Source organism: Phoca vitulina, unplaced genomic scaffold, assembly GCF_004348235.1.
Source record: "Phoca vitulina isolate PV1807 unplaced genomic scaffold, GSC_HSeal_1.0 scaffold23, whole genome shotgun sequence".
NCBI classification, from domain to species: Eukaryota; Metazoa; Chordata; class Mammalia; order Carnivora; family Phocidae; genus Phoca; species Phoca vitulina.
In genome coordinates this window covers 17,911,077-17,937,832 of record NW_022589726.1, presented here as the reverse complement: position 1 = coordinate 17,937,832, position 26,756 = coordinate 17,911,077, and the positions used below count along the sequence as shown (strand labels likewise).

General features: G+C 46.0%; 2 protein-coding genes across 4 annotated transcripts in view; both read left to right on the top strand.

Moving 5' to 3' along the window:
* Positions 1–15,544, top strand: part of SP1 (Sp1 transcription factor) — a 55,844-nt gene extending 40,300 nt beyond the window's left edge. For both annotated transcript variants that reach the window (XM_032420567.1, XM_032420568.1), the window contains exons 4-6: positions 4,909–5,077; positions 8,277–8,476; positions 9,158–15,544. In XM_032420567.1, coding sequence (XP_032276458.1) covers positions 4,909–5,077; positions 8,277–8,476; positions 9,158–9,471 — 683 coding nt within the window. In that variant the 3' untranslated portion in view covers positions 9,472–15,544. The remainder of the gene's footprint in view (positions 1–4,908; positions 5,078–8,276; positions 8,477–9,157) is intronic.
* A 4,879-nt stretch (positions 15,545–20,423) lies between these two features.
* AMHR2 (anti-Mullerian hormone receptor type 2) lies at positions 20,424–25,922 on the top strand. Of its 2 annotated transcripts, XM_032420924.1 has the most exons (11): positions 20,424–20,472; positions 20,774–20,956; positions 21,207–21,398; positions 21,665–21,742; positions 21,927–22,057; positions 22,172–22,402; positions 23,744–23,858; positions 24,003–24,175; positions 24,378–24,525; positions 24,695–24,831; positions 25,713–25,922. In XM_032420924.1, exons 1-11 carry the CDS (start codon positions 20,424–20,426, stop codon positions 25,920–25,922), a joined length of 1,647 nt encoding a protein of 548 aa, XP_032276815.1. The 2 variants fall into 2 exon arrangements, with proteins under 2 accessions (XP_032276815.1, XP_032276816.1); XM_032420925.1 differs by lacking the exons at positions 24,378–24,525; positions 24,695–24,831.
* Positions 25,923–26,756: the final 834 nt, after the last annotated feature.

Genomic DNA, 26,756 nt, shown 5'->3' with positions numbered 1-26,756 from the left:
CTTTGGGATCATGACCTGAGCCGAAGGCAGACGCTTAACAACTGAGCCACCCAGGCGCCCAGAATTTTTTTTTTTTTTTAAAGATTTTATTTATTTGACAAGAGACACAGAGAGGGAACACAAGCAGGGGGAGTGGGAGAGGAGAAGCAGGCTCCCCGAGGAACAGGGAGCCTGATGTGGGGCTCGATCCCAGGACCCTGGGATCATGACTTGAGCCGAAGGCAGACGCTTAATGACTGAGCCGCCCAGGTGCCCCCATTTTGTAAGAATTTGAAAGAGGCTTAGAGATACGGATTTACAGCATCCTAGTATCTTAAGTATTTCTTTGTTTCCCTTTGTTCCCCATGTTATGAATGTTACACTTATGTTTCAATAAAATGGAGAAAAGTTTGCTTCTTTCCAATTGATTGCAACAGGGGGAGGCCTTTGGGGTTTAATTAATTGCTTCCCTGATTTTAATGGAGTAAGGTTAGTTTGGAAATTAGATCAAAGATGACTTGCTTGTATGGACCATGGTTTTGCTTATTGTGTTTCTGAAGACCTATTGTAGGTAGTTGGATCTACGGTTTTGTAAATTTCTCTTCTGAAGTTAATTTTTGATAGGTAACCACTGATGATATTGAATAGCATTCTCTCTTACCCGCTTAGCTTTTTGGGCCTATTTCAAGAGGAGAAATTATCCATCCCCATTATGGGGAGTTTCCACTCAGTTTCACATATAGTTTTTAAGGCAGGTTGATTAAAATAGCACTGTATATCTTATTCCATGATTTCTCACTATAGTTTGCCACAAGTTAATTTCCTAATAATATTGGTACGGTGTGTTAAATGTTGTGCCAGATACCATGCTAAGCACTTTACAGTATTATTTCATTTGTTTTTCACGATAACTTTATGAGATTGATAATATTTCTTTTTTTTTTTTTAAGATTTTATTTATTTATTTGACAGAGACAAAGCGAGAGAAGGAACACAAGCAGGGGGAGTGGGAGAGGGAGAAGCAGGCTTCCCGCTGAGCAGGGAGCCCGATGTGGGGCTTGATCCCAGGACCCTGGGATCATGACCTGAGCCGAAGGCAGACGCTTAACGACTGAGCCACCCAGGCGCCCCGAGATTGATAATATTTCATCCCAGTTTTTGCTAAGGGAGAAACTGATAACTAGAGAAGTTTTACTGGCTCACTGTCAATAAGCTAATCAAATGGCTGTGCAGGACTCATATCTACATCTGTCCTACTCCAAAACCTGTTCTTAACCCTGTACTCCAGTCCTTCCAGTTTAGCTCTGCCAATATCATGAAAATCTCAGAATGTTCCAATTTATTTTATTTAATTCCATAGGCTGGTGCTTAGAAGTAGTAGAGTGAGGGGCACCTGGGTGGTACAGTCAGTTAAACATTGGACTCTTGGTTTCTGCTTGGGTCGTGCGTGATCTCAAGGTCCTGAGATTGAGCCACCGTGGGTTGGGCTTCCACGCCCAGCAGGGAGTCTGCTTAAGACTCTCTCTCCTGGGGCCCCTGGGTGGCTCAGTTGGTTAAGCATCTGCCTTCAGCCCAGGTCATGATCCCAGGGTCCTGGAATTGAGCCTCACATCGGGCTCCTTGCTCAGCGGGGAGCCTGCTTCCCCTGCCTGCCATTTCCCCTGCTTGTGCTTGGCACTGTCTCTCTCGGTCAAATAAATAAAATCTAAAAAAAAACCTAAAAGACTCTCTCTCCCTCTTCCTCTGCCCCTCCCCCTTAATAAAACCTTAGGGACGCCTGGGTGGCTCAGTCCGTTAAGCATCTGCCTTCGCTCAGTCATGATCCCAGCGTCCTGGGATCAAGTCCTGCATTGGGCTCCTGGCTCAGCAGGAAGCCTGCTTCTCCCTCTGCCTGCCGCTCCCCCTGCTTGTGCGCTCACGCTCTCTCTCTGTTAAATAAATAAAATCTATAAATAAATAAATAGCTAAATAAATAAAAGAAGTGGTAGAGTGAGAAGGAAATCATGAGGAGAGCTTATTATTAGGCATAGTAACTCAAAATTATGTTGATGCACTGAAAAGAGTGGAGATTAGGTACAGAAGTAAAACCAGGAGCTGAGATTTGTAGTTGTCATTTGTTTCTTTATACAACAGGTAAAAAGAAAGCAGGCCAATTTAAAATCTCCATTTATAGGGGCCCCTGGGTGGCTCAGTCGTTAAGCTTTTGCCTTCGGCTCAGGTCATGATCCCTGGGTCTTGGGATCGAGCCCCACATCGGGCTCTCTGCTCCGTGGGAAGCCTGCTTCTCCCTCTACCAGTCCCCCTGCTTGTGTTCCCTCTTTCACTATGTCTCTCTCTGTCAAATAAATAAATAAAATCTTTAAAAAAAAATCTCTTTATAGAAATCTTAAGTATGGATAGAGTCATTAACTTTTTTGCAAGGTGCTTTCATGGGTGAATACTTATTGTTGGTTGATGCTTTGAAAACTTGAGGATATGTTACCTCTTTGAAACATTACTTTTGTCCATTGGCCTAGAGAAGTGTTTGAAAACATTAAGTGTGACACATTAGTGCTTCATAAAATCAATATACTGGGTCATCACCATCTTCTGTAACAGCACAGAACTTTATCTCATTCTTTTTCATGGGTGTATAGTGTTCAATTGCATAAGTTTGTCATAATTTATTTAACTACTCTGATGTGTACCATTTGATGGTTTCTAGTTCTTTGTTGTTATAAAGCTATAGAAAATATTATTGTCACATATTTTTGTATACTCATGAGTATATCCATAGGACATTGCTGATTCAAAGTGGAATTACTTTGGGGCCCCTGGGTGGCTCAGTCGTTAAGCATCTGCCTTCGGCTCAGGTCATGATCCCAGGGTCTTGGGATCGAGCCCCGCATTGGGCTCCCTGCTCGGCGGGAAGCCTGCTTCTCCCTCTCCCACTCCCCCTGCTTGTGTTCCCTCTCTTGCTGTGTCTCTCTGTCAAATAAATAAATAAAATCTTGAAAAAAAAAAAAGTGGAATTACTTTGAAGGTACACATTTAAATTTTTTCTAAATGTAATTTAATTTTTTTTAAGTAAGCTCTGTGCCCAACATGGGACTTGAATCACGACCTGGAGATCAAGAGTCACATGCTCCACCAACTGAGCCATCCAGTAGCCCCTAAATTTTTAATAATATTGCCAAATTGGACTTCAAAATGTGGTATTGATTTATCACCACCTATATATAAAAATGCCTATTTCCTGGGACACCTGGGTGGCTCAGTCGGTTAAGCATCTGCCTTTGGCTCAGGTCATGATCCCGGGGCCCTGGGATTGAGTCCCACATCAGGCTCCTTGCTCAGCGAGGAGCCTGCTTCTCCCTCTGCCTGCCGCTCCCCTGCTTATATGCTCTCTCTCTCTGACAAATGAATGAATCAAATATTTTTTTAAAAAATGCCTATTTCAGGGGCACCTGGGTGGCTCAGTCATTAAGCGTCTGCCTTCGGCTCAGGTCATGATCCCAGGGTGCTGGGATCAAGCCCTGCATCATGCTCCCTGCTCCACGGACCCTGCTTCTCCCTCTCCCACTCCCCCTGCTTGTGTTCCTTCTCTCGCTGTGTCTCTCTCTGTCAAATAAGTGAAATCTTAAAAAAGAAAAGAAAAGCCTCTTTCCCCATGTCCTTGCTAATGCTATGCATTATTAGAGTTTAGACTTCTTGTGTTTTTTTGTTTGTTTTAACTTTTTGTGATCTGCTAGGTGAAAAATTACGAAAGTCCACCTGGAGTTGAATTTTATTTTATTTCTATTTTTTAAAGATTTTATTTATTTATTTAAGAGAGAGCATGCACACAAGCAGAGGGGGAGTGGCAGGCAGAGGGAGATGGAGAAGCGGACTCCCCGCTGAGCAGGGAGCCTGATGTGGGGCTCTATCCCAGGACCCCGGGATCATTCAAAGGCAGATGCCTGACTGAGCCACCCAGGTGCCCCTAGAGTTGCATTTGAATTTTTTTTTTTTTTTAAAGATTTTATTTATTTATTTGAGAGAGAGAATGGGAGAGAGAGCACGAGAGGGGGGAGGGTCAGAGGGAGAAGCAGACTCCCTGCTGAGCAGGGAGCCCGATGCGGGACTCGATCCTGGGACTCCAGGATCATGACCTGAGCTGAAGGCAGTCGCTTAACCAACTGAGCCACCCAGGCGCCCTAGAGTTGCATTTGAAAAATTAAATGAGAATGGGGTACCTGGCTGGCTCAGTCGGTAGAGCATGTGACTCTTGATCTCAGGGTTATAAGTTTGAGCCCCACACTGGGTATAGAGATTACTTAAAAAGAAAATCTTAAAAAAAAAAAAAAGGCGTCCAGGTAGCTTAGTTAAGCTTCTGACTCTTGATTTTGGCTCATAGCATGATTTCAGGGTTGTGAGATTGAGCTCTGTATTGGGCTCTGCGCTGGGTGTGGAGCCTGCTTAAGATTCTCTTGCTCCCGGGGCGCCTGGGTGGCTTAGTCGTTAAGCGTCTGCCTTCGGCTCAGGTCATGGTCCCAGGGTCCTGGGATCGAGCCCCGATCGGGCTCCCTGCTCAGCGGGAGGCCTGCTTCTCCCTCTCCCACTCCTCCTGCTTGTGTTCCCTCTCTCACTGTGTCTCTCTCTGTCAAATAAATAAATAAAATCTTTAAAAAAAAAAAAAAAAAAGATTCTCTTGCTCCCTCTGCCCCTTCCCCCCCTCAAAAAAAATAAAATTTAAATGAGACTGACCATGTTTTTATATATTTACTAGCTCTTTGTATTTTCAAATACAAATTGATTCTTGAGATTTCAAGAATGGACGGCAGTATCAGTAAATATGGCTTCAAAACTGTGAAGAAATGGTGCTATAAACGTAAAGTGTCACTGAAATGACCACAGCTTGACAATCTCCTCTACTTCCCACCTTGACCCTTTACTCTCTTTTAATTTAAGGTGATCATGGAGCCCAGCTTGGCCTCCATGGAGCTGGTGGTGACGGAATACATGATGACACAGCAGGTGGAGAAGAAGGGGAAAACAGCCCGGATCCCCAGCCCCAAGCTGGTCGGAGGACCCGGCGGGAAGCATGCACCTGCCCCTACTGTAAAGACAGTGAAGGAAGGTAAGTTGACCCAGCCAAGCCAGTCTCTTAAGAGTATAAAGGAGAAAAATTAATGGATTTGGAGGTAAGCAGAAGAGGGTTAATTTTTTAACATTTAAGACTTGGCAGTGTTGCAAAGGGACCAGAGATAGTACAATACATTTGATTGGGTTATATTATAGGATTTTGGTTCCAGCTCTGATCCTTTCATCTACTCTAAGACCTTGGGCCTTAATAGGTGCCTGCCTTCTCCAGAGATAAGGTAATCACATGGAGCCAACTGGTCAAATGATTGTTACCATATGTCTGTTTTGAAATGGTTTTAACAAGGTTGCTTATAAAATAGTCTTGCAAAGAAAAAGAAACATACCTACTGTAATGATTTTTTACAGTGGCTGTGTGCGAATCCTAAGGGTTTATAGAGTCTTATTTTCCCTCAAAATAGACAGAAATGCTTACTCCAGATAGAAAACTCTTCCATCCTGGAATTTAATGTGTCCTACAGAACAAAGTTCTGGCAAATTTTTCTTATTAGTGGAATATTCAGTTTTATTCAGTATTATCTCTGGAGAGTTCCAAGTTATGTTCTTTTTCTTCAACTCACTGCTTTTGGAAGAGAATAGAAAGTCATACAGATTTTTTTAATGCCTTTGGAAATAAAATCTGTTAAAGTTTTGTCCCAACAAAAATAAGTACAAAGATACAAAAATAAGAAAAGCAACAAAACTCAATATAATTTGAGTTCTTTATAGGTTAACCCTACGTTACAGGAAAAATCTGAATCAGAAGCACTGAGGGGTACCTGACTGGCTCAGTCAGTGGAGTGTGTGACTCCCGATCATGGGGTTGTAAGTCCGAGCCTCGTGTTGGGTGTAGAGATTACTTAAAAATAATAAAATCTTTAAAAAAAAAGAAAAAAAAGCTTGAGTACAATAGAGTTTCCCTCTAACAAAACTTGGGGCGCCTGGGTGGCTCAGTTGTTAAGCGCCTGCCTTCGGCTTGGGTCGTGATCCCAGGGTCCTGGGATCGAGCCCTGTGTCAGGCTCCCTGCTCTGTGGGAAGCCTGCTTCTCCCTCTCCCCCTGCTTGTGTTCCCTCTCTAACTGTGTCTCTCTCTGTCAAATAAATAAAATATTTAAAAACAAAAAACAACTTGGGGCGCCTGGGTGGCTCAGTCGTTAAGCGTCTGCCTTCGGCTCAGGTCATGATCCCAGGGTCCTGGGATCGAGCCCCGCATCGGGCTCCCTGCTCTGCGGGAAGCCTGCTTCTCCCTCTCCCACTCCGCCTGCGCCTGTTCCCTCTCTCGCTATCTCCCTCTGTCAAATAAATAGATAGGGTCTTTAAAAAACAAACAAACAAACTTAAAGTGGATTTAAATTTTCAGAGGTAACTCTCTGATTTCCACCTATTTGTGATTTCATTTCCATTACAGTTTTTTTTCCCTCTGCTGTTAAAACCCAAGAAAAGTCCCTCTTGGAAATCTCCCCAGTGCCCACTAATGGATTACACATGGAACAAATTGGTTTGGCAAAAACATTTCAGAACTGATGCCTCAGAGGAGCTTAGAAACTGCTTCATATAGGGAATATATATATATATATATATATATATATATATATTTTTTTTTATATATATACCTTGAATTAGTTAGGGTTTTTATTCCCCTGTTTTAACTTTTATCCAGCCCATCTTCCTCTACTCTGAAGTCCCTGATAATGTAATCTTCACCATTTGGCTCTTTTTTTTTTTTTTTTTAAGATTTTATTTATTTATTTAATTGACAGAGAGAGAGAGACAGCCTGAGAGGGAACACAAGCAGGGGAAGTGGGAGAGGGAGAAGCAGGCTTCCCGTGGAGCAGAAAGCCTGATGCAGGGCTCGATCCCAGGACCCTGGGATCATGACCTGAGCCGAAGGCAGTCGCTTAACGAACTGAGCCACCCAGGCGCCCTTCACCATTTGGCTCTTGACCTTTATTTTAGGGAATAAGTTCATAGTTGTAAACTATTACGTTTTCTTTTAAAGTTCTCCACAGGTGTTTAAATGGAGAGACCTTTTGCTCCGTAAGTAAGTTCCCAGCCAAAAGTAGCACCATATTCACATTCCCCATGGAAAATGCTTGTATTGTGATTTAAAATTTGTGATAAATACAAGAAAATTCCTCACAGACTTCACAAGTGATTGTGAGAGCAATTATCTCTTCACACATCAAACATCAGAATGATTAAGGAAGGGCGCCTGGGTGGCTCAGTTGGTTAAGCGGCTGCCTTCAGCTCGGGTCATGATCCTGAAGTCCCAGGATCGAGTCCCACATTGGGCTCCCTGCTCAGCGGAGAGCCTGCTTCTCCCTCTGACCCTACCCCCTCTCATGTGCTCTCTCTGTCTCTCATTCTCTCTCAAATAAATAAATAAAATCTTTATTTATTTTTTAAAGATTTTATTCATTCGAGACACAGAGATAGAGAGAGAGCATGAGCAGTGGGAGAGGCAGAGGGAGAGGAAGAAGCAGACTCCCTGCCGAGTCAGGAGCCCGATGTGGGGCTCGATCCCAGGATCCTGGGATCATGACCTGAGCCGAATGCAGACGCTTAACCATCTGAGCCACCCAGGCGCCAATAAATAAAATCTTTAAAAATAAAAAAATGATTAAGGAATAGAAAAACAAGAAAGAGTAAATACCCAGTAGAGAGGGAACTTAAAACTTGAATTTAGGATATTAAGAATCAGAATCAACTAAAGATTTATCTTTTTATTTAGTTTTATTTACTTATTTAGAGTGTGAGCGGGGGTAGGGGCAGAGGGAGAGGGAGAATTTCAAGCAGACGCCATGCTCAGTGCAGAGCCCAATGTGGGATTTGATCTCACAACCCCAAGATCATGACCAGAACGTAAATCAAGAGTCAGATGCTTAACTGACTGAGCCACCCAGGCACCCCTAAAGATTTATCTTTTGATACTAAAGAGAAGTCTTTACTACTACTTCTTCTTCTTCTTTTTTTTTTTTAAGTAAACTCTACCCCCAATATGAGGCCTGAACTCACGACCCCAGGATCAAGAGTTGCATGCACTACTGACTGAGCCAGCCAGGTGCTCCAAGAGAAGCCTTTTTTTAAAATAAAAATTTGGGTTAGTTTTGAGTGGGTCAGGTAATAACTGCTGACACTGAGGTTCTTTAATTTTTGTCTCTAGAATGCATGATGAATAGTTGTGTTCTTATTTTCAGGGGCTCTGGGGACCCTGGCAAAAAGAAACAGCACATTTGCCACATCCAAGGTTGTGGCAAAGTATATGGCAAGACCTCACACCTACGGGCACACTTGCGCTGGCATACAGGCGAGAGGCCATTCATGTGTACCTGGTCATACTGTGGGAAACGCTTTACACGTTCGGATGAGCTACAGAGACACAAACGCACACATACAGGTGAGGAGCAGCCTGGAGAAGAGAGAAACAGTAATAGAATAGAAGAAAGACACAAAATATATCTGTGAAATAATTAAATTTCTGAGCAACTTAAGTTTGAAAGTGAATGTATAGAATATAAATGGAATTGTAGTTAATCTGGAAAACCTTTCAGAAGGAAGGAGCTAGGTTTTCAGTGGGATTTTATTTTATTTTATTTATTTTTTTAAGAAGATTTTTTTTTAATTTATTTGAGAGAGAAAATGGCAGAGAGAAAGACAGAGCATGAGAGCAGGGAGGGTCAGAGGGAGAAGCAGACTCCCTGCTAAGCAGGGAGCCCAATGCGGGACTCGATCCCGGGACTCCAGGATCATGACCTGAGCTGAAGGCAGTTGCTTAACCAACTGAGCCACCCAGGCGCCCCTTCAGTGGGATTTTAAAGGAGGACCGTGGCCCATTATTCTTCTTAGTCTCAGTCCTGCCTTACTTTTCTGCTATAGTCCTTCCTTTCTGAGTACTCCTTAAGCTTTACCTATTTTTCTCCCCCCTCCAAAGAAAAAGATACTCAACAGATTTTTCTTGTTTTTATCACCTTCTAAAAGTGCCTAATATTCTAATATAGTTTGAAAACAATGAATTGGACAAGGTAACCCTACTTTCTAAGATGTCTGTATCTTATCTTCGTTCTCTTCTTTTACTAAGGTGAGAAGAAATTTGCCTGCCCTGAGTGTCCCAAGCGCTTCATGAGGAGTGACCACCTGTCAAAGCATATCAAGACCCACCAGAATAAGAAGGGAGGCCCAGGTGTATCCCTGAGTGTGGGCACTTTGCCCCTGGACAGTGGGGCAGGTTCAGAAGGCAGCGGCACTGCCACCCCTTCAGCCCTTATTACCACCAATATGGTAGCCATGGAGGCCATCTGTCCAGAGGGTATTGCCCGTCTTGCCAACAGTGGCATCAACGTCATGCAGGTGGCGGATCTGCAGTCCATTAATATCAGTGGCAATGGCTTCTGAGATCAGGCACCCGGGGCCAGAGACATATGGGCCATACCCATCAACCCTGGGATGCAAGGTAGCATGGGTCCAAGAGACATGTGGGAGAGAGAGCCATGAGGCATTAAAATGCATGGTGGTGGGAAGAATTGGGGGAGGGATACAAGAGAAGAGATGGGGTCTTGGCACCCACCTATATCATCAGTACCTCCTTGAAGTGGGAAACATTAGTGAAAATTCTGTTGGTGCCACCCTTTGATGAGCATTTGTTTGACCCCAAACAGTTTCTTACACTTCTTATCCCAGCCTCCCCTTCCTGCGTTTCCCTTCTCAGCTTCCCCATGATGGATCCCCCCTTTCCTAAAGCCATCATGCCTTGATAAATATATATGATCATTGAAATACTTTTTAACAAAAAAACAGATTCTATATTATATATATATAAATATATATATATATATAAAAGATATATAGAGATGCATTTGCAGGGGTTGGCTGGGAGGAGGAAGGAGACCATTCTGTGACCAAAATACCTTGGTCATTTTTTTATATTGCCTTATTTCCCTATGGCTGAGCCTTGTTGTGACACATCAAGCTTTTCTATAGATGTTGTCTTGGCTTCCCACCAGATTAAGCATTCATATGCTCTGCTTTTAGTTTATATATACATACATAATGTTTTTCCTTTCTTAATTTTGTCTTTTTATTTGGGATCAGCTTCTTGCACTCCTTTCTTGACTCAACCTTTCTGTCTCCCTTTCTCTCACCTGATCACTTCATGTTTTGGTTTTGGTAATGATCCTTGGATGAGGCACTTCTGTCAGTCTTTTAAGGTCCTTGGTCCCAGCAGCAGAATGGAGAGCCTTGAAGCCCAGGCTGATGCTTGAGGTAGCTGTGGAGAGAGTGTTCAAAATACTACTGACGCAGGCACCATCTTGGCGCTGGAGAGTCCAAGGCACCTCTCGTCACTAGCTGCTTTAAGCATCAAGAGTCTTTCTATGGAATTGTACAAGAGACCCTTTAAAGGTTATAATCTGGGATCAGTTTGTATAAACTGTCAAGAAGTGGTCAAGTAATAGGTAGGGACTTTCAATAGGAAAATGATGTGCCCAGAAGCGGAAGTGACTCATAGTAGTCCAGTTCAGGAGTTAGTGGAGTATTTGGACTTTTGTACAGTGTCTTCCAAAGTAGCTCTAAGCTTTGGTGTATGGGTTTCTGGGGTCACATTCTGAAAGGAAATGCACTTCCTCTTTTGAACATCCCCAGTAGTTTCTTTCTCATGTTGTTAAGGAGCATCAGCCAATGAATCTGTTCCCAGTTTCCATTCTGCAGAACTCCAGAGCATGTACTAGTGGCAAGGCAGTGGTTCCTTGATCTTTTCCCTTAACTCTTCCTTGGGTGGTTCCTAAGGGAAAAGGAAGCACACGATCATGGGAATGATAGCCCAGAACAAAAAGAAATCTTGTCTTACCACTGTGGTTTATAGGAGAGATCGGGAGACGCCATCCTGCTTTCTCCATGGCCTGATTCCTGAAGAGACTGATCCAAAAATTATAGCGGCAGGGAACTCTTAGTGCATTTGGCACTGAGATTTAAATGCAACCAGAGTTGTCCTCAAGGCCCAGCCATTAAAACATTGTCTCTCTTGACCTTCTGGTATCTTGTCAGAGAGCTTTTCACTGTGAGGAAGTGTGGAAATGGCTGTGTGTATGTGTGTAATCTGTTAGGTTGGGGATAGGTTTTCTGTTAGCCTATACTAAAAGAGACCTGCAATAAAAAATTGCCCTGATCTGATAGAAAATGAAGTGTTTGTGTATGACTGTGTGTGTATGTGTGTTTGTGCCTGTATATATCTACACAATGAGAAATTATATTTGAAATTGTTGGAAAATAAATCAAATTCAGCTCAAAAATGCCTTTCAGGCCCATTACCTAGAAATCTATCTTAAAACCTGGGTATGTTCCTGAGGTCATTTCTTTGCTTATGCTAAATTAGTTACAATTAATGATGGGGGATATTCGACTGCACTTTTGAAGAAAAAACTATTTTTGTGTTTGAAAGTGAAACCAACATCCAGATCTATAGCAGAGTCCTAGTTTCTTTCATAAATCTTTTTACCTTGACTACAAATAGATGATGCTATGATTCTACTATATATTTTATATCAAATCTATCCAAATTAGGGTCTGGGTAATTTTGTGTTGTTGTTTAACCAGAAATACAATAACTGTTGATATTCTAAACAATAGTTCACTCCATTTGGTCCTTCCCCTGCAGACTTCATACACTCAGGAACTATTGCGAGGAACTTTCCCCAAATCAAATTCTGTTAATACTGAAGTAAAAGTCATCCATGCCCAGCCACTTATCACACACCCTTTATTCCCACTGAAAGGCAGAACTCAGAACCTGTTATTTTATGTCTGTAATCATGTACGTAGGCATCTTTTGGAGGAAAGGGGCAGGATAACTCACCGGAGTGTGTGGTATTTTGCTAGAGCATTTCAAGAAATGGAATCTTCCCCAGTATGAAATTATTTGATATAAACTAGCTTAATGATGCTGAGGACTACAAATGTTTAGAAGGTTATTTGATGATGATTTTCTCTGGGATGAAATGCTGGTTTACCCTCAGCCCCCTTCATGAGCATTGTTATAAGTGAATTCCTAGTCTGTTCTCTCCACTTGCCCTCTTTCCTTGTTGCCAAGGAAGCTCCAAATGCAGTATCTTGTTTGGCCCCCAGACTGAAGCAGCTTCCTCTCCTGTCTTCCAGCAGCAGTGAGCCGCTCAGTGTTTTCCACAGGGAGTTTGGGAGCCAGCAGTGCTTGAGTCATGAGCTCATTGCTGAAAATCCCTCTTCCTGAACATTTTGGCCAGCAGAAATTAATGTAATTGATAGGCGTATTGATTCTAAAATTTTTTTCATGAGTTGCTTTTTTTATTTAAATTTTTTAAATGACCAAACCTGTGGGGCAGGGGATGCCCAGAGCAGTGGTAATATTAAAGCACCCATTCCCTTGTCCCTTCAGGTTGCCCATTCACATTCATCTGTGTACCATTTGACTGTCTCTCTTATAAGCCAGGGCAGTAACAACCCACACCCATCTTCCTTCAGGGACCTCCCAGCTAGCACCCTGTTTGTGGGTGCTATGCAGAATGCCATTTAATGGGTATTTCTCAGCCTGATTCAGAATAAATAGAACCCTTGATCCCAGAAAGTATAGACTGAAGTGTGGGGTAAAGATTATGATTGGGGGAGGGTTAGAGACAAAAGCTGTAAATTACTATGGCTGATTGATTTATTTCTACTATATACATATATATATATATATTTTTTGCTTTTGTATATCCTATATAGGAAACTAAGCATTGTATTTTTTTAACAAATCTGAGAAAGCACTATGAACTGCAGATGTTTGACTTTCAGAATATATTTTGTATTGTTAATATCTTCACATTGTGTGAATACTGGAAGCTGCAGATCTTTGCTAGGACGCAATAAATTTATATACTTTTTGAGGGGTTCTTCGGGGGGTGTTAATCAGGCCCCTGTTACGCTTTGGGGGAGCCCTGGTGCTACTTGCTTAGAGTTTTCATTCAATTGTAAGTACCCTGATGCCTTTTGGACCTTGGGATCAGAGCAAACAATTTTTGGAGATCCCGGTACCAAGGAAATGCGGATAGTCTAGCTTCCTCAAGTGAGGGGCCCTTAGCATAGCTCTCCTTCCCCCTATTCAAAGCTGGGTAGCCTCTTGGGGTGGGGAAGAGAAATGTGAAATCTCAGAGTTTCATCTCCCTTAGAAGAGAGCCAGTAACTTATATGCAAGGATGAAAGGTGGCAGCAGTAGTTTTGGGGAAAGGGAGGAGAATATGGCACTCCTCCAATCCCGGAAAACATTGCTTTTGAAACTGCTGATAAAACATGGGCAGGTTATTACTTTTGTTTGGGAGCCTGTGTTCTCTCTGGTGCCTCTCTTGGCTCTCCTCCTGGGGTACAGACCTCTTCTAGGAGGATGAGCAGACCAGCTTTGAGGTTGACCTGTTTGTTTTCTTTGTCTCCCTTCCCTAAACACCAGCCCCCAGGAGGACATTAAGCAGCCTTAAGCTTAAATTCCTACTCCCTCTTCCCAATTTGGCTCACTTGCCTTAAGAGTGAAGGCTGGGAAAGGGTAAAAAAGGGGAGTCCCTGGCTTCATTCCTCCCCTACGTCTTTTCCAGTTTGACTTCCCCAAACCCAGAAAGATTTTCTCTACCACGTTCATTTGAGAGAAATGAGTACATTGTCCCGTTTTCCTCTTTCCTTATTATCAAACAGCCCCTAGCCTGCCTTGTCCCTTTTAAGTGAGAAGAGGTGTGGTGAACTATCCCTCAACTCCCTTCAGTATCAAAAAAAAAAAAAAAAAAAAGCATAACAAATGGGGTTAAGCTGGGGTTGCAGGTAGTGAGGACTCTGTTAATACCTCTCCTGGGGTGTGTGTTTTCCTCTAGCTCACCTTCAGGAATTACACTGTGCCTTCTCCACAGGGGAATGGGCTTTGTCGACCCAGCCCTCCACTTTCCCAGCAACTGCTCTTGAACGGTGTGGACAGGGCAGGTCTTCACCTTTTTCTCCCAGTGGCATCCCGTAGCCCTCACCTGGAGTCTAGGGCACAAAGACTTTGGGGGAAGCTGGGGGAAATATGCTGAGATTGACCTGAGGAGACCCTTTTTACACACACCAATGGCAGCTGCCCCAGGGCCTGCTTCCTGTTACCCAGTCTGTCATCCTCTGGGAGGGAGGGGCAGTGCTCCAGTCTCTGGTGCCTAAAACAAGTTTATTTCTCTTTCTCAACACTGGCGATAACCAGTCTCCATACCACTGTTGCCTTTTTAAACCTCTTAATATTCTCATGCTGTGTTTGTTGTTGATTCCAATCCGATTATCACCAGGGCCGTGTGGGGAAGTACTTTTAAATGCTCTCTCATCTGTTCTTGCTCTTTTTTCCCCCTGATCTTGTGTATGTATGATGCTAATCTCTTGTCTTTCAGTTTCTTCCTGCTCTTTTGTATCTTCTTTCTTGTCTCTCCCCCCTACCTTTTGTCTCTGGGTGTTTTGGGGCTTTTTTTTTTTTTTTTTTTTTTTTGGCCTTTTTGTACAAAGATTAGTTTCAATGTAGTCTGTAGCTCCTTTGTAAACCAATTAAAAAAAAGTTTTTTTAATAAAAAGCCATGTCTCTGGTGTGTTGACAGGGTGGGAATGGGGAAAATATGGTTATAACTTCATATACTGTACCCAACAAAGTCTTCCAGGTATACGGTGGTGCTCCCATACGTGTTAGTCAGTGCAGTGCCCCACACTTAGCTCCCAGGCAAACAGTTTCATGACCAGATCAGTGTGCCACGAGTACATAGAAATGTGGAGGACCAAGAGGAACAGGGCAGGCCCAACCTCTTTTTTAAAAAAAATTTTATAAGCTTTTTATTTTGGAATACTTTTAAATTTAAAGGAAAGCTACAAAGAGTGCAGAGAGATTCCATATACTCCTTACCCAGTTTTTTTCCATTGTTAACATACTACTGTGGTGTGTTGTCAAATCTCAGAAACTGATGCTAGTACATTACATTAGCTAAACCCCAGGCTCTGTGGGTTTCACCAGGTTTTCCATTGATGTCCTCCTTCCGTTCCAGGATCCGTTCTGGGATGGTACATTGCATTTCATTGATATGTCTCCCCAGACGCATCTGCTCTGTGACAATTTCTTAGTCTTTTCTTATTTTTCATGACCTTGACAGTCTGGGAGTATTGGCTAAGTGTCTTGTAGAATATCCCGCAATCTGAATTTGTCTGATGTTTTCCTCATTATTAGACTGAGCTTCCAGGTTTTTGGAAGAAATACCACACAGGTGAAACTGTGAAATGCCTTTCTCATTACATCCTCTCGGGTATAGGAGAGCCATGTGACATTACCAATGCTAACCTTCATCACCCTAGTTAAGGTAGTGCTTGCCAGCTTTCTCCACTGTGTTTCCTTATTCTTGGGAAGCAAGTCAGTAAGTCTAGCGGATCCTTAATGGAATTGGTGGGAATTTAAGTTTCCCTTCCTGATGGAAGTAACTACATAAGAGTATTTGGAATTCTGTGAGGAAATTGTCTCTTCTCACTCTGTTAATTTATATTAGTATGTACTCATGTATGTTTATTTTATACTTAGGTTATAATCCAGTTCTACATTATTTTCATTGCTCAAATTGTCCCAGCTCTGGGCATTGGGAGCTCTTTCAGGTTGACTCCTGTGTCTCTTTGATACATCTACATCCTTTTCCTTTTTTGAGCACTTTCTAAAGAACTTTCCGAAACACAAGATGCTTCAGACTTAACCTTGTATTTTCCCAGCCCCAGCCCTAGAATCAGCCATTTCTCCAAGGAGCCTTCGTTCTTTTTATTGGAGAATGGTATTTCAAAACTTAAGATCTAGTCCCAACATATTTTACATTCAGTTAATAGCAGCCTGTGTCTACCGTGATTGAATCTGGATTATGGTCCCTTCAGAAACTGAAATTGAAGTTATTCTGACGGTCTTTCCAATTTCCCATCAGCCTATGGTTTCCCTTCCCTTCCTACCTATCCAAGAATCCTTAGTCACTTGTTTATACAGTGGCTACCAGCATTCTCAATTACTTTGCTCATTTGACTCCCTTTGCTTTTCAATCACTCAGCCATGGGTAAACTCAGTCATTGGATTTCCTTATTTAGCCATTAGCAATATAACATTTTAACATTTGGCTTTATTGGAGGGTATTTTTGGGGGGGGAGTTGGGTGTTTTGGGGTTTTTGTTTTGTTTTTGGTTTTGGTTTTGTAGCCCTAAATGGGCCTTTAATAGCTATATCATCTATTCATTCAGTAAACATTTATTGGGCCCTTGCTATGTCCCGGGTACTGAGCTAGGTTGAGGATAAAAAATAAGACCGGTCCTGCCACCACATACTTGATAGTCTGGTAAATGAGAGAGATATCATTACTTGCAGGGTTCCCAATCCTGACCCCATTTTTTAACAGATGCTTTACTTCCTATTTCATGGAGAGAACGTTTAAGCATGAATTTCCTCAAACTTCCCTCACCTCTCCCTACAAACAGCCATATACTCACCAATGCTAGTTTACCTCCTTATCTTTTCTTTTTTTTTTTTTTAAGATTTTATTTATTTATTTGACAGCAAAAGAGGGAACACAAACAGAGGGAGTGGGAGAGGGAGAAGCAGGCCTCCCGCTGAGCAGGGAGCCTGATGCCGGGCTCCATCCCAGGACCCTGGGATCCTGATCTGAGCAGAAGGCAGATGCTTAACGACTGAGCCACCCAGGCTCCCCTCCTTATCTTTTCTTGGGAGAGAAAGTTGGCCTTTGCAAGGCCAGCCCTACTACCTGTGCTCTTAACCATTTCCTCATTTGGATAGTATTTTCCCCTTTCATCTTCAGTTTCTCCTGGGTTCCCTTTCGTCTTCCTATAAGCATGTTAAAATCTCTCCCCCTGTCCCTCTGCTTCCACTTCAAGCTTCAGATCTAGTTCTTTTCATTTCCAAAGTTAGTGAAAGTAGTTGACAATTTTTGTCTTCTTTTAGTGAGCCCCTCAGGCCACTTTGTTCAGCACCTATCATGTACGAAATTGTTTCTTATGAACATCTGCAATCTGGTTGCCAGCTCCGGTGGTCTTTCAGTCATTTGCCTCTTAGACCTCTTGCAACCATGTACATCTTAGAGCTTCATTCCCTTGGAGTGTGAGACTGATACTCCTGGTTCTCCTTCATAGCCACTTCTTCCTCTGTCCCTTAAATGTTGGTGTCCCTGTCTTGTGTCCTTTCCCTTACTCTACCTTTCACCCCCTTAAACAAGTTGCATCCACTCTTTAGCTATCCCAAATCTTAAGCCCTGCCTTTTCTCTCAACCTGGCAGACTGCTTACGGGACATTCTCATCTGGATGTCCCGCAGATAACTCAAAATCAAGATGTAAGAAGGAGAAATGATCCTTTGTGTTCCCCCATCTCACTTAACAGTGTTACTACCCCTTGATCATTTATACTTGAAACCTCAGAATCATCTTTTTAATTCTCACTTTCAAATACCCACATTCATTTTATTACCAATCCTGTCAATATTACCAATACAATGTATCTCAACTTTTTCCCTTTTTATTTCCACTGTCCTAGTACTCACCATGGCTACTGCTCAGGTCTCATAACTGATCTCTCTGCTTCTAGTCTTCCCAAACCCTAGTCATCCATCTTCCACATTGCCACCAAACCCCTCCCTAAAATCTTTTACTTTCAGGAAAAGTCTAGACTCCTTGATATAGACCTGAAAAACCTTTCCAGTCTGGTCCCACTCTGTCTCTAGGGTGATTTTCTGCTTCATATCTCATACCCCTTTCTCCTGCTCACTCCCCCCTGCCCCCAACACACACTTTATTTTTGATGCTCCCTTTGCCTATAATCGTCACCCTCCTTTTACTTGTTTTCAGTGTGTTTACCTTCAAGACAATTTGTCCCTTTCTCTTTGAAACCCTCTAGGTACTTTTCTTCTATGCCCTGTACAGAATTAGCTTATTTGATCTTTCTGCTTATATAGCTCCTTGCTCATACCCCTTGGTCTGACCCATAATTTTCTGGTTACTTGTTGATATATCTTCCTGCCTTTCTGGACTATGAGATCCTGGAGGACAGGAAACACGCATCTCTTTGTAGGCCCAGCACCTACTGAAATTCCATTTTAAGACGGAGACCTTGGGGCACCTGGCTGGTTCACTTGGAAGAGTGTGTGACTTTTGATCTCAGGGTCGTGAATTTGAGCACCACGCTGGGTGTAGAGATTACTTCAATAAAAAAAGAAAGGCTGAGACTTAATATTTTCTGAGTTGAATGAATAAACAGCTCACGTTAGCTCTGTAGACAGGGGGGTCAAAGGTAACTTATTGGGCCACTGCAGACTTGAATCAGGATCCTGATGAAGAAAGATCTTTGTGTATGTGGAATCCAGGGAAACTGTTTCTATGCTGGGGTCCTTTCTCAGGACCTTCCTAATCCCTCAGCATTCAGATTATTACCCCTTCTATCACCACCTCACCCTATAAACCTGGCTGGGATGTTTCTGTCTTTGAGAGGAGTAGTCACCCAAGTCTTTGGGCGAGGAGGCGGCCTTTCTGCCTCATCCTTACTTTGCTCCCCTCTGGAGGAGGTAGTCTCCTGAAACACTCCAGACACAAGAAGCTATTTGACTTTCAACTCCCCACCTGCCCTCCAGCCCTCCAGACTTAACTGATCTGGGAGCAGGAAAATAGCTGTAACTAAGTACAACATTCCATCTCACTGGCAGGGCCCTGCCGACTCCAAGAAGGTCCCAGGGAGGGATGGGCAGCTATCCATCTGCCTCTGGCCCTGGTCATTCCTCCGGCTGCTCCTTCACAACTACCGGCGCTTTTACTCTCTCCTTCCTTCATGCAGGCTCCCCAGGAGAAAGGCTCCAGAATTAGATAGTTAATACCTATACCCTCAGTCCTGGTCTAAGCCAGACCGTTCCCAGAAAGGGTTTCTAGGCAACCACCAGGGGGACAGAAGGCTAGGAAAACGGAACCAGTCCCCTCTGACTCTTAATTCTCAAGGGAGCCAACTGCTCATAGGTACGGAAATGATTACCTATTATTGAAATGCCTTACTCTAGGGAGGAGTCTGGTGCAGCTGGACTCCTGTCTCCTATTGCAGCACAAGTGTAGACTTCTTCCATCTCCGTGCTGCCTTTTCACACTGCACACCCTGAGCTCTGCCTTCACATTATACAGTCCCTGCAGCTTAATAAATATAGGAGGTGGACTATGGATATTAGTCATCAGAGGAGGCCCGTTTGCCCTTTGAAGCATCCTGAGTTTCTCCTATGTCTGCTGACCTCTGGTGGCGGTAGTTTGAACTGTACCCTCCCTTTCTAGTTAGCGGCCTGCTGGCAGGTAATGGTGCATATTTTCTCAATAATCCAAATTCAAATATTCAAATACTGTATCAAATGGAAATGTTTTTTATTACTGAATTTTTTGTTTTCAGGCATCTTAGAATAAAGAACAGGGCCTGGGCTTTGGAATCAGATTTACCTAGGTTCAAATCCTAGCTCTGCTATTTCCTAGCAGAGTGACCTTGGGCAAGTTACCTAAGCTCAGCTTTCTTACCTGTACAGTGAAAATAATAATAAATAACTCAATGGGAGAATGAGATGAGATGACTGTAAAATGCATAGCCCTAGCTGTGCCCTAGCACATAGTTGCTCAATAAAAGTGTTTTTTTGTTTTGTTTTATTTTACCTTCTCAGTGATTTTTTTCAGTGTATGACTCAAGATGATTTTTTAAATTTTGGTAACATAAAATTTACCATTATACCCATTTTCAATGTGACTTTTTTAAACTCTGAGAAGTTTTATATAACTCTTTTCTGATTCTGGAGTTTGGAAACTGAGGTCAATTTTAGTATGTATGGTTTATGAAGCCTCTCTTTGCCCAGAGAGCTGCAGATCTGAGCCCTGAAAAGAAGGGATCTTGGGCACAGCTGAATGGCTCCGTTGACCTCACTCTGGTTTCCAGCCTAGGAAGGGCTGACAGGCTCCAGCACTTTCTTCCAGGGTCCGCAAAGGGCAGAGGCTTGAAGTTAGGCATCATAGGGTTCTCAGCTGGGCCTCTAAGACCCCTCCTCCCACTTTGCAGAGCAAAGAGGAGGCGGCTGCAGAGAAGAGGATATGAGCTCGGTTCTCTGCTCCTCCCTCTCTTTGCTTTTCCCCACACCCACCCTCTCCCCCACAGCAGCCATCTCCCCCACAGAGACTGGGAAGAGGGAGGGGGGCGGGGTTGGGGACTGAGGGATCAGAAGCCCCACAGCGCCCTGTCTCTGAAGGAAGCTCTGGCCAGGGCAGCTGTGCTGGCTCATGCTCCCCTCCTTGTGCTGCGCGCCCCCTCCGGCATGATGCTGGGGACTCTGGGCCTTTGGGTACCACTTCCCACAGCTGTGCGCGGTAAGTGTCTACAGGGAGGGGCAGGGCCTTTTCACTCACCCACGGAGGGAAAGGGGCACTGGAAGCAGCAGCCACCCCCTTGGAAGCGTGAGTGGGGTGGGTAAGTGAGGGCAAAAAGTAGAGCCATGTGTCCCCACGGTGAGGTCAGGTTCCAGACCTCTGCTGACCCTGTTTCCTCCTCTGGCTTTACTGTGCTGGCCCTAGGATATGAAACAGGTTGCGTCTCTCCTTTTGGCTGCTGCTTTGGCCCCTGCATTCATGCCCATCTTGAACCCTCCCCTCTCCCCACCCTGGGCCACAGCACCCCCAAGCAGGCGGACCTGTGTGTTCTTTGAGGCCCCTGGAGTGCGGGGAAGCACAAAGACACTGGGGAAGCTGCTAGATGCAGGACCAGGGCCCCCCAGGGTTATCCGCTGCCTCTACAGCCGCTGCTGTTTTGGGATCTGGAACCTGACCCAAGACCAGGCACAGGTGGAGATGCAAGGTGAATGGCCAAGTATATAGCAGGTAGTAGCTAGGGTGGGAGACAGGTACATCCTGGGCTGGGGGTGACAGCAGCGGGAGAGGAGGAGAAATGGAATGTGTGGAGGGCAAGAAAAGCCTGTATGAGATGGAGGGGTTGCCTCTGATAGAGAAGGGGTTATCCTCTCTGTTCCTAGACTCTATTATGCTCGCTTGCCCTCTCTCTCTCTCCCTTTCGCCCTTTCTCTCCTCTTCTAATCCCACCCCATCAGGATGCCGAGACAGTGATGAGCCAGACTGTGAGTCCCCCCACTGTGACCTGAGCCCCCGAGCCCACCCCAGCCCCACGTCCACTCTCTTCACCTGCTCCTGTGGCACTGACTTCTGCAATGCCAATTACAGCCATCTGCCTCCTCCAGGGAGCCCTGGGACTTCTGGCTCCCAGGGTCCCCAAGCTGTCCCAGGTAGCCACGCAGGGTGCTGGGGCCTGGTGGGGGCTGGGGCCCAGGTTAGGGTGAGAGGTAGAATCAGGGCCAGTTCTCACCCTACCGCCATCCCAAGTTGTCCTCCTCCTGGCCTTGAGAAGTTGGTTGCCTTGGTGACTGGGAGATAAGGGGCTTGTGACCAATGTGGGGGTGGGTCCAGAAGTAAGTTCTCTGAGGAGGGGGAGAGGAGCAGAGTGGATTTGGGGCAGGGCTCATCCAGGCTGCATTCTTGCCTTACTGTCCAGGCGAGTCCATCTGGATGGCACTGGTGCTGCTGGGGCTATTCTTCCTTCTCCTGCTGCTGCTGGGCAGCATCATCTTGGGTACTAATCGACTTCATCCCTCCCTTGTGACCCCAAGTCACTGCCCCAAAGCTCTGACCCCTCTCCGGGTTCCCCTGACCCCATGGTTCTGAGATCTCTACAGCCTGAGCCCCTTACCTCCCACAAAGCCCTTTTCCCAGTCTCCATGCCTTTGCACCCTGACCCGAGGGCTCTTCTGCCCCAGCCCTGCTACAGCGAAAGGCCTGCAGAGTACAAGGTGGGCCAGAGCCTGGGCCAGAGCCAGAGCCAGAGCCAGACTCAGGCAGGGACTGGAGTGCTGAGCTGCCGGAACTGCCTGAGCTGCGTTTCTCCCAGGTGCCCGGGGGGGCGGGGAGGGGTGCCCTACAATCCCTCCCAGAGGGTGTGCTGGGGAGGAAGCCTGGTCCTGATACCAGCGGAGGTTCCCACCCAGCACTGTGTTCCCACCAGGTAATCTGGGAAGGAGGTCACACAGTGGTGTGGGCTGGGCGGCTGCAAGGCAAACTGGTAGCCATCAAGGCCTTCTCCCGGAGGGCTGTGGCCCAGTTCCAAGCTGAGAGAGCATTGTACGAACTGCCAGGCCTACGGCACGACCACATTGTCCGCTTTATCACCGCCAGCAGAGGGGGCCCTGGCCCCCTGCCCTGTGGGCCCCTGCTGGTACTGGAACTGCACCCGAAGGTGAGGACCGAGGACCGAGGGTCTGTATGTCTTTGCCCATGTGTGTATGTGGGTGCAGGGCTGGGTGGCAGCGGGGCCCTGCTCGTGTTTATTCTTCTGCTTCAGATTTCCTCTACTCTAGAACATTAAAAATGATTTTTTGTTGTTTTCTTGGTTTTTTATTAGACAAGAAATACTTGCTAATATTTTTAACTCATGAAACAGAGAGAAGGAGAAATCAAAACTATTCATATTCCCAACGTTAAGGAAATATCTCCAGGCACAGCCCTCCAAACCATTTACACACTCATTCAACAAGTATTTATGAACCATATGCCATACCTCCTGTGCTAAGACAGACAGCCTCGTCCCCGCCTTTGTAGATTTTATAGAGTAGTGGGGGAGACAAAAGTGAATCAGGTAAACACAAAAATAAGCGCCAAATGTCAAGCGTGTTAAGTGCTGAGAGAGGAGGTACCATGAGAGAAGAATAAGGATATGTGACTGGAGGGGAGGATCATGAACAGGAAGGATGAAGAGGACAAGGCAGGCAGGGACCAGACCACACCTACCCTTGTGGGCCGCCTAAGGACTTGGGACTTTATTAGCCCTTGCAGTCCTCTCCCTCTGAAATCTTGAATTCGGAGAAGTCCCCTCTTTGACCATGTGCCTTAATGCCTAGCTCAAAAATCTCTGCTTTCTTGGGTTTGTTTGTTTGTTGAACTTCCCTGGCACACGAAAGGTGCTCAGTAATGTTTGTTGAATGAGGGATGCTAATGCTCCTTCCCCTCCCAGTTTCCACTTGCTACCCACCTTTCACTCTCCTTGCCAGCAGCTCTCCCCAGGGGCCTGCTCTCCCACCCAGGCCTGACACCGCAGGCCAGGTGGTTCACAGGGAATACCACGCTGAGCTCACCTTGCCTCTTCTGCTTCTGTTGTTGTCTCAAGTCCCTAGGCAGGATAAGGTAGTTACTAGTGAGTGACCCTAGAGTCAGACTGCTGGGATTCAAGCTCTACTTGTTTCTCACCAAGTGACTTCCAGCAGGTTTACTTAGTTTTCTTTCAAGCTCCTCATCTATAAAAGAGGAGTGACAGGAGTACATATCTCCTAGGGTTGTGAGGATTTCAGGAGGCCTGGCACACAGTAAGCGCTCAGACACTTGAGCTAGGGTTACTATTTTTCCCATCAATCTGACAGACACATGTTCTCATTTCTCCCCTGCCTCTTGTCTTGGCCTGGATGGATCAGTATGTCGTCTGCTGGGAGATGCAGGGGGAAGTCTGTAGATTGATCTCTGCTCCTTGGGGTGGATCAGCCACCTCCAGCTTATGTGTCCTCCTCTTTTCTCTGCTGCTCCCCAGGGCTCCCTGTGCCACTACTTGACCCAGCACACCAGTGACTGGGGAAGTTCCATGCGGATGGCACTGTCTCTGGTGCAGGGCCTGGCATTTCTCCATGAGGAGCGCTGGCAGGATGGTGGGTGAGCTGGAAGTAGGAAGCCATGGGAATCAGGAACCACACTGCTATGTTTCTGATTCTCCCTTAGCTCGGAGGGGAAGAATCGGGTCCAAAGAGAAAGGAAGAGGATCCATGCCCCTTCAACCTTGGCTTCTCTCACAGGCCAATATAAACCAGGTATTGCCCACCGAGATCTGAGCAGCCAGAATGTGCTCATTCGGGAGGATGGGTCGTGTGCCATTGGAGACCTGGGCCTTGCCTTGGTGCTCCCTGGCCTCACCCAGCCTCCCACGTGGGCCCCTACTCAACCCCGAGGCCCAGCTGCCATCATGGAGGTGAGTACTCTGGTTAAGGGTGAAGCCCAGGATGACGGCAGTGTTGCTGATGGAGATGGGCCTTTTGCTGTGGCAACAGTGCAGCAGTACCAATAGCGTTTGGGACATTGCAGACTCTAGTTGGGGGGAAGTTGCATGGACCAGCGTTGCAGTGAGGCTTGCCCGGGAGATGGTTCTTGGCGCTCCACGCCTTTCTCTCCAGGCTGGCACCCAGAGGTACATGGCGCCAGAGCTCTTGGACAAGACTCTGGACCTACAGGACTGGGGCACGGCCCTCCGACAAGCCGATGTGTACTCTCTGGCTCTGCTCCTATGGGAGATCCTGAGCCGCTGCCCAGATTTGTGGCCTGGTAAGGATGGGTGCGACAGTGCCCCCTCTCCCCCCTGCTATAACTCACCCACCCATTCTAGATGCACCTACCTCCTGACCCAGGAAGTTCTGCCCTTCTCCCTCTTGGCCTTTCCACAAGGAGGCACCCCAGGGCAAGTTGACACTTAGCCCCACGTGCCTTTCCCCAGACAGCAGACCACCACCCTTCCAACTGGCCTATGAGGCAGAACTGGGCAGCACTCCCACCACCTGTGAGCTGTGGACCTTGGCTGTAGAGGAGAGAAGGCGCCCCTACATCCCATCCACCTGGCACTGCTTCACCACAGTAAGAGGCCACCTGCTAGTGGGCTGGGGACCTGGAAAGTGTGGACATGGCTTCAAGGACTTGTCTACTGGGACCAGCCCATCTGCTTCTATCCTCCTCTCATCTGCCACCACTCCTGTCTCGTGTTCAGCTGGAGCTGGGCAAACTTGCTCTGCACCTCAGCTCATCCCCTTCTACCATAAGTCTCACAGCCCATTCCTGAGACAGACACCTTCCTCCTGCTCAAACTTGCCTGGTCTGTCTCTCTCCTCCCCACCATTGGTTAGCCCTATTTCTCAGTCCCCTCCTCCAGGAAGCCCTCCTTAGCCTTGCTCCTGCCCTGAGCTCTGCTCCCAAGGTGGCTCCTCTCCTGGTACAATGGAGCCCAACATTCAGTCCGGTAATGCCTCACCGTGTCCCACACATCTGTGTTTCTGCCATGACCCAAGAAAAGCCAGTCCTGGGTATAAAGGGTTAAAAAAGTGGCCAAACAGTGAAATTTCAGGATCTGTATAATTAGTTTCCTAACAGGAAGCCCCTTTCCCTGCTACCTGGTCTGAAATCTCCACTGCACAAGTATCTGTTGGGTTAAACATTGTTTGCCTAAGACCCTGGTTGCCTGAAAGGAAGGAGAGTAATTTCCCATCAGCATGTGAAGTCATTAACCTGAATTAGCTCCTCAGAGGAAAAGGGGGACCCTCTGGAAGACACCCAAAGAACCTGTCTCATTGGGAGCAAGACGCAGAGGGCTGGATTGCAGGGAGGGGGAAGGGAGGGAGGCCCCAGGGAGGATCAGAAGAGGAGTGTTGAAAACAGGGTAGTGGTGGACACCTTTCAACTCTGGGGTTACTCAGGGAGCCACTGAGGATCCCAGGATTAAGCCTGCTTCCCATTCTTCCCAGGACCCTGGCGGCCTGAGAGAGCTGCTAGAGGACTGCTGGGATGCAGACCCAGAAGCGCGGCTGACAGCGGAGTGTGTACTGCGGCGCCTGGCCGCCCTGGCCCGACCTCAGGAGGCCTGCCCCTCCCCAGAGAGCTGTGCCCATGGCTGCCCACCTCTCTGCCCAGAAGACTGCCTCTCAACTCCTCCCCACTGCCATTCCCCTTTGTAGGCCTCAGCCGAATGTCTGCTCCTTCAGCATTCAGCAAGGCACTTGTTCCAGGAATCCTCCTGTACCATGTCTCACCTGTAAATGTGCAGCTTATGTATAATCTATGTACATGCAAACATAAAGCTGCTGATCAGATGCCCGGCTGCTCTGCCTCACCACTCACTGCCTTTCCTATTTGCCGAATGCCTGGATCCTTCTGTGGGCATCCACTACACTGCAGTCCTGACCAGGGACTAAGGGGTGGGTGTGCATAGGAAAGAGGTAAAGTCAGCTTTATCTCCATGTCCTTGGGCCTTCCCCACTTCATGTGATCCTGGGCTGCTCCTGTCTCTCTTCTTTTCCTTCTCTACCACAAGCCTTCTTTGGGTGGGATCACAAGGTGGTCACTGGGGAAAGATGAAATCGCTGCTCTGCAGGTGCCCTTGTGGGGGCCTGCCCAGGGTCCTGAGGCTTAGTGGGAAGGCCTCACAGAGCACAGGAAGCTTGGGTTTTCAATGAGCAGTTTTCCAGGAGTGGCTGGGGCGGTAGGGTAGTGTCCCGTGGTGTGGGCTGAAGCTGCAAGGAACCTGGGTAGCAGAAGCATAGGCTGTGTGGAGGAGAGAGAGGAGAGGTTCTGTGGAGAACTGTAGGCAAGGCCTTGTGAGCCCTACTGAGAAGTTCTTCCTTCATTTCTTTTTGTTCTTCTCTACTGGCTTTTCTTTCCCACCCCAGACCCCTTTCATACTGGGCGCCCCACAGGGACATTTCACTCTGGGTGCCTGGTTTATAGCCCTAGTTCAGTTTCTTTTTTTTTTTTAATGTTTTTGTTTGTTTGTTTGTTTTTATTTTTTTTAA

Bases quoted from the DNA above. Each gene is read 5' to 3' on its own strand.
- AMHR2 (XM_032420924.1), top strand. From the start codon at position 20,424: ATGCTGGGGACTCTGGGCCTTTGGGTACCACTTCCCACAGCTGTGCGC. The intron at 20,473-20,773 runs GTAAGTGTCTAC...CCTGGGCCACAG, and splicing joins ACTTCCCACAGCTGTGCGCG to CACCCCCAAGCAGGCGGACC. The intron at 22,058-22,171 runs GTGCCCGGGGGG...TGTTCCCACCAG, and splicing joins CTGAGCTGCGTTTCTCCCAG to GTAATCTGGGAAGGAGGTCA.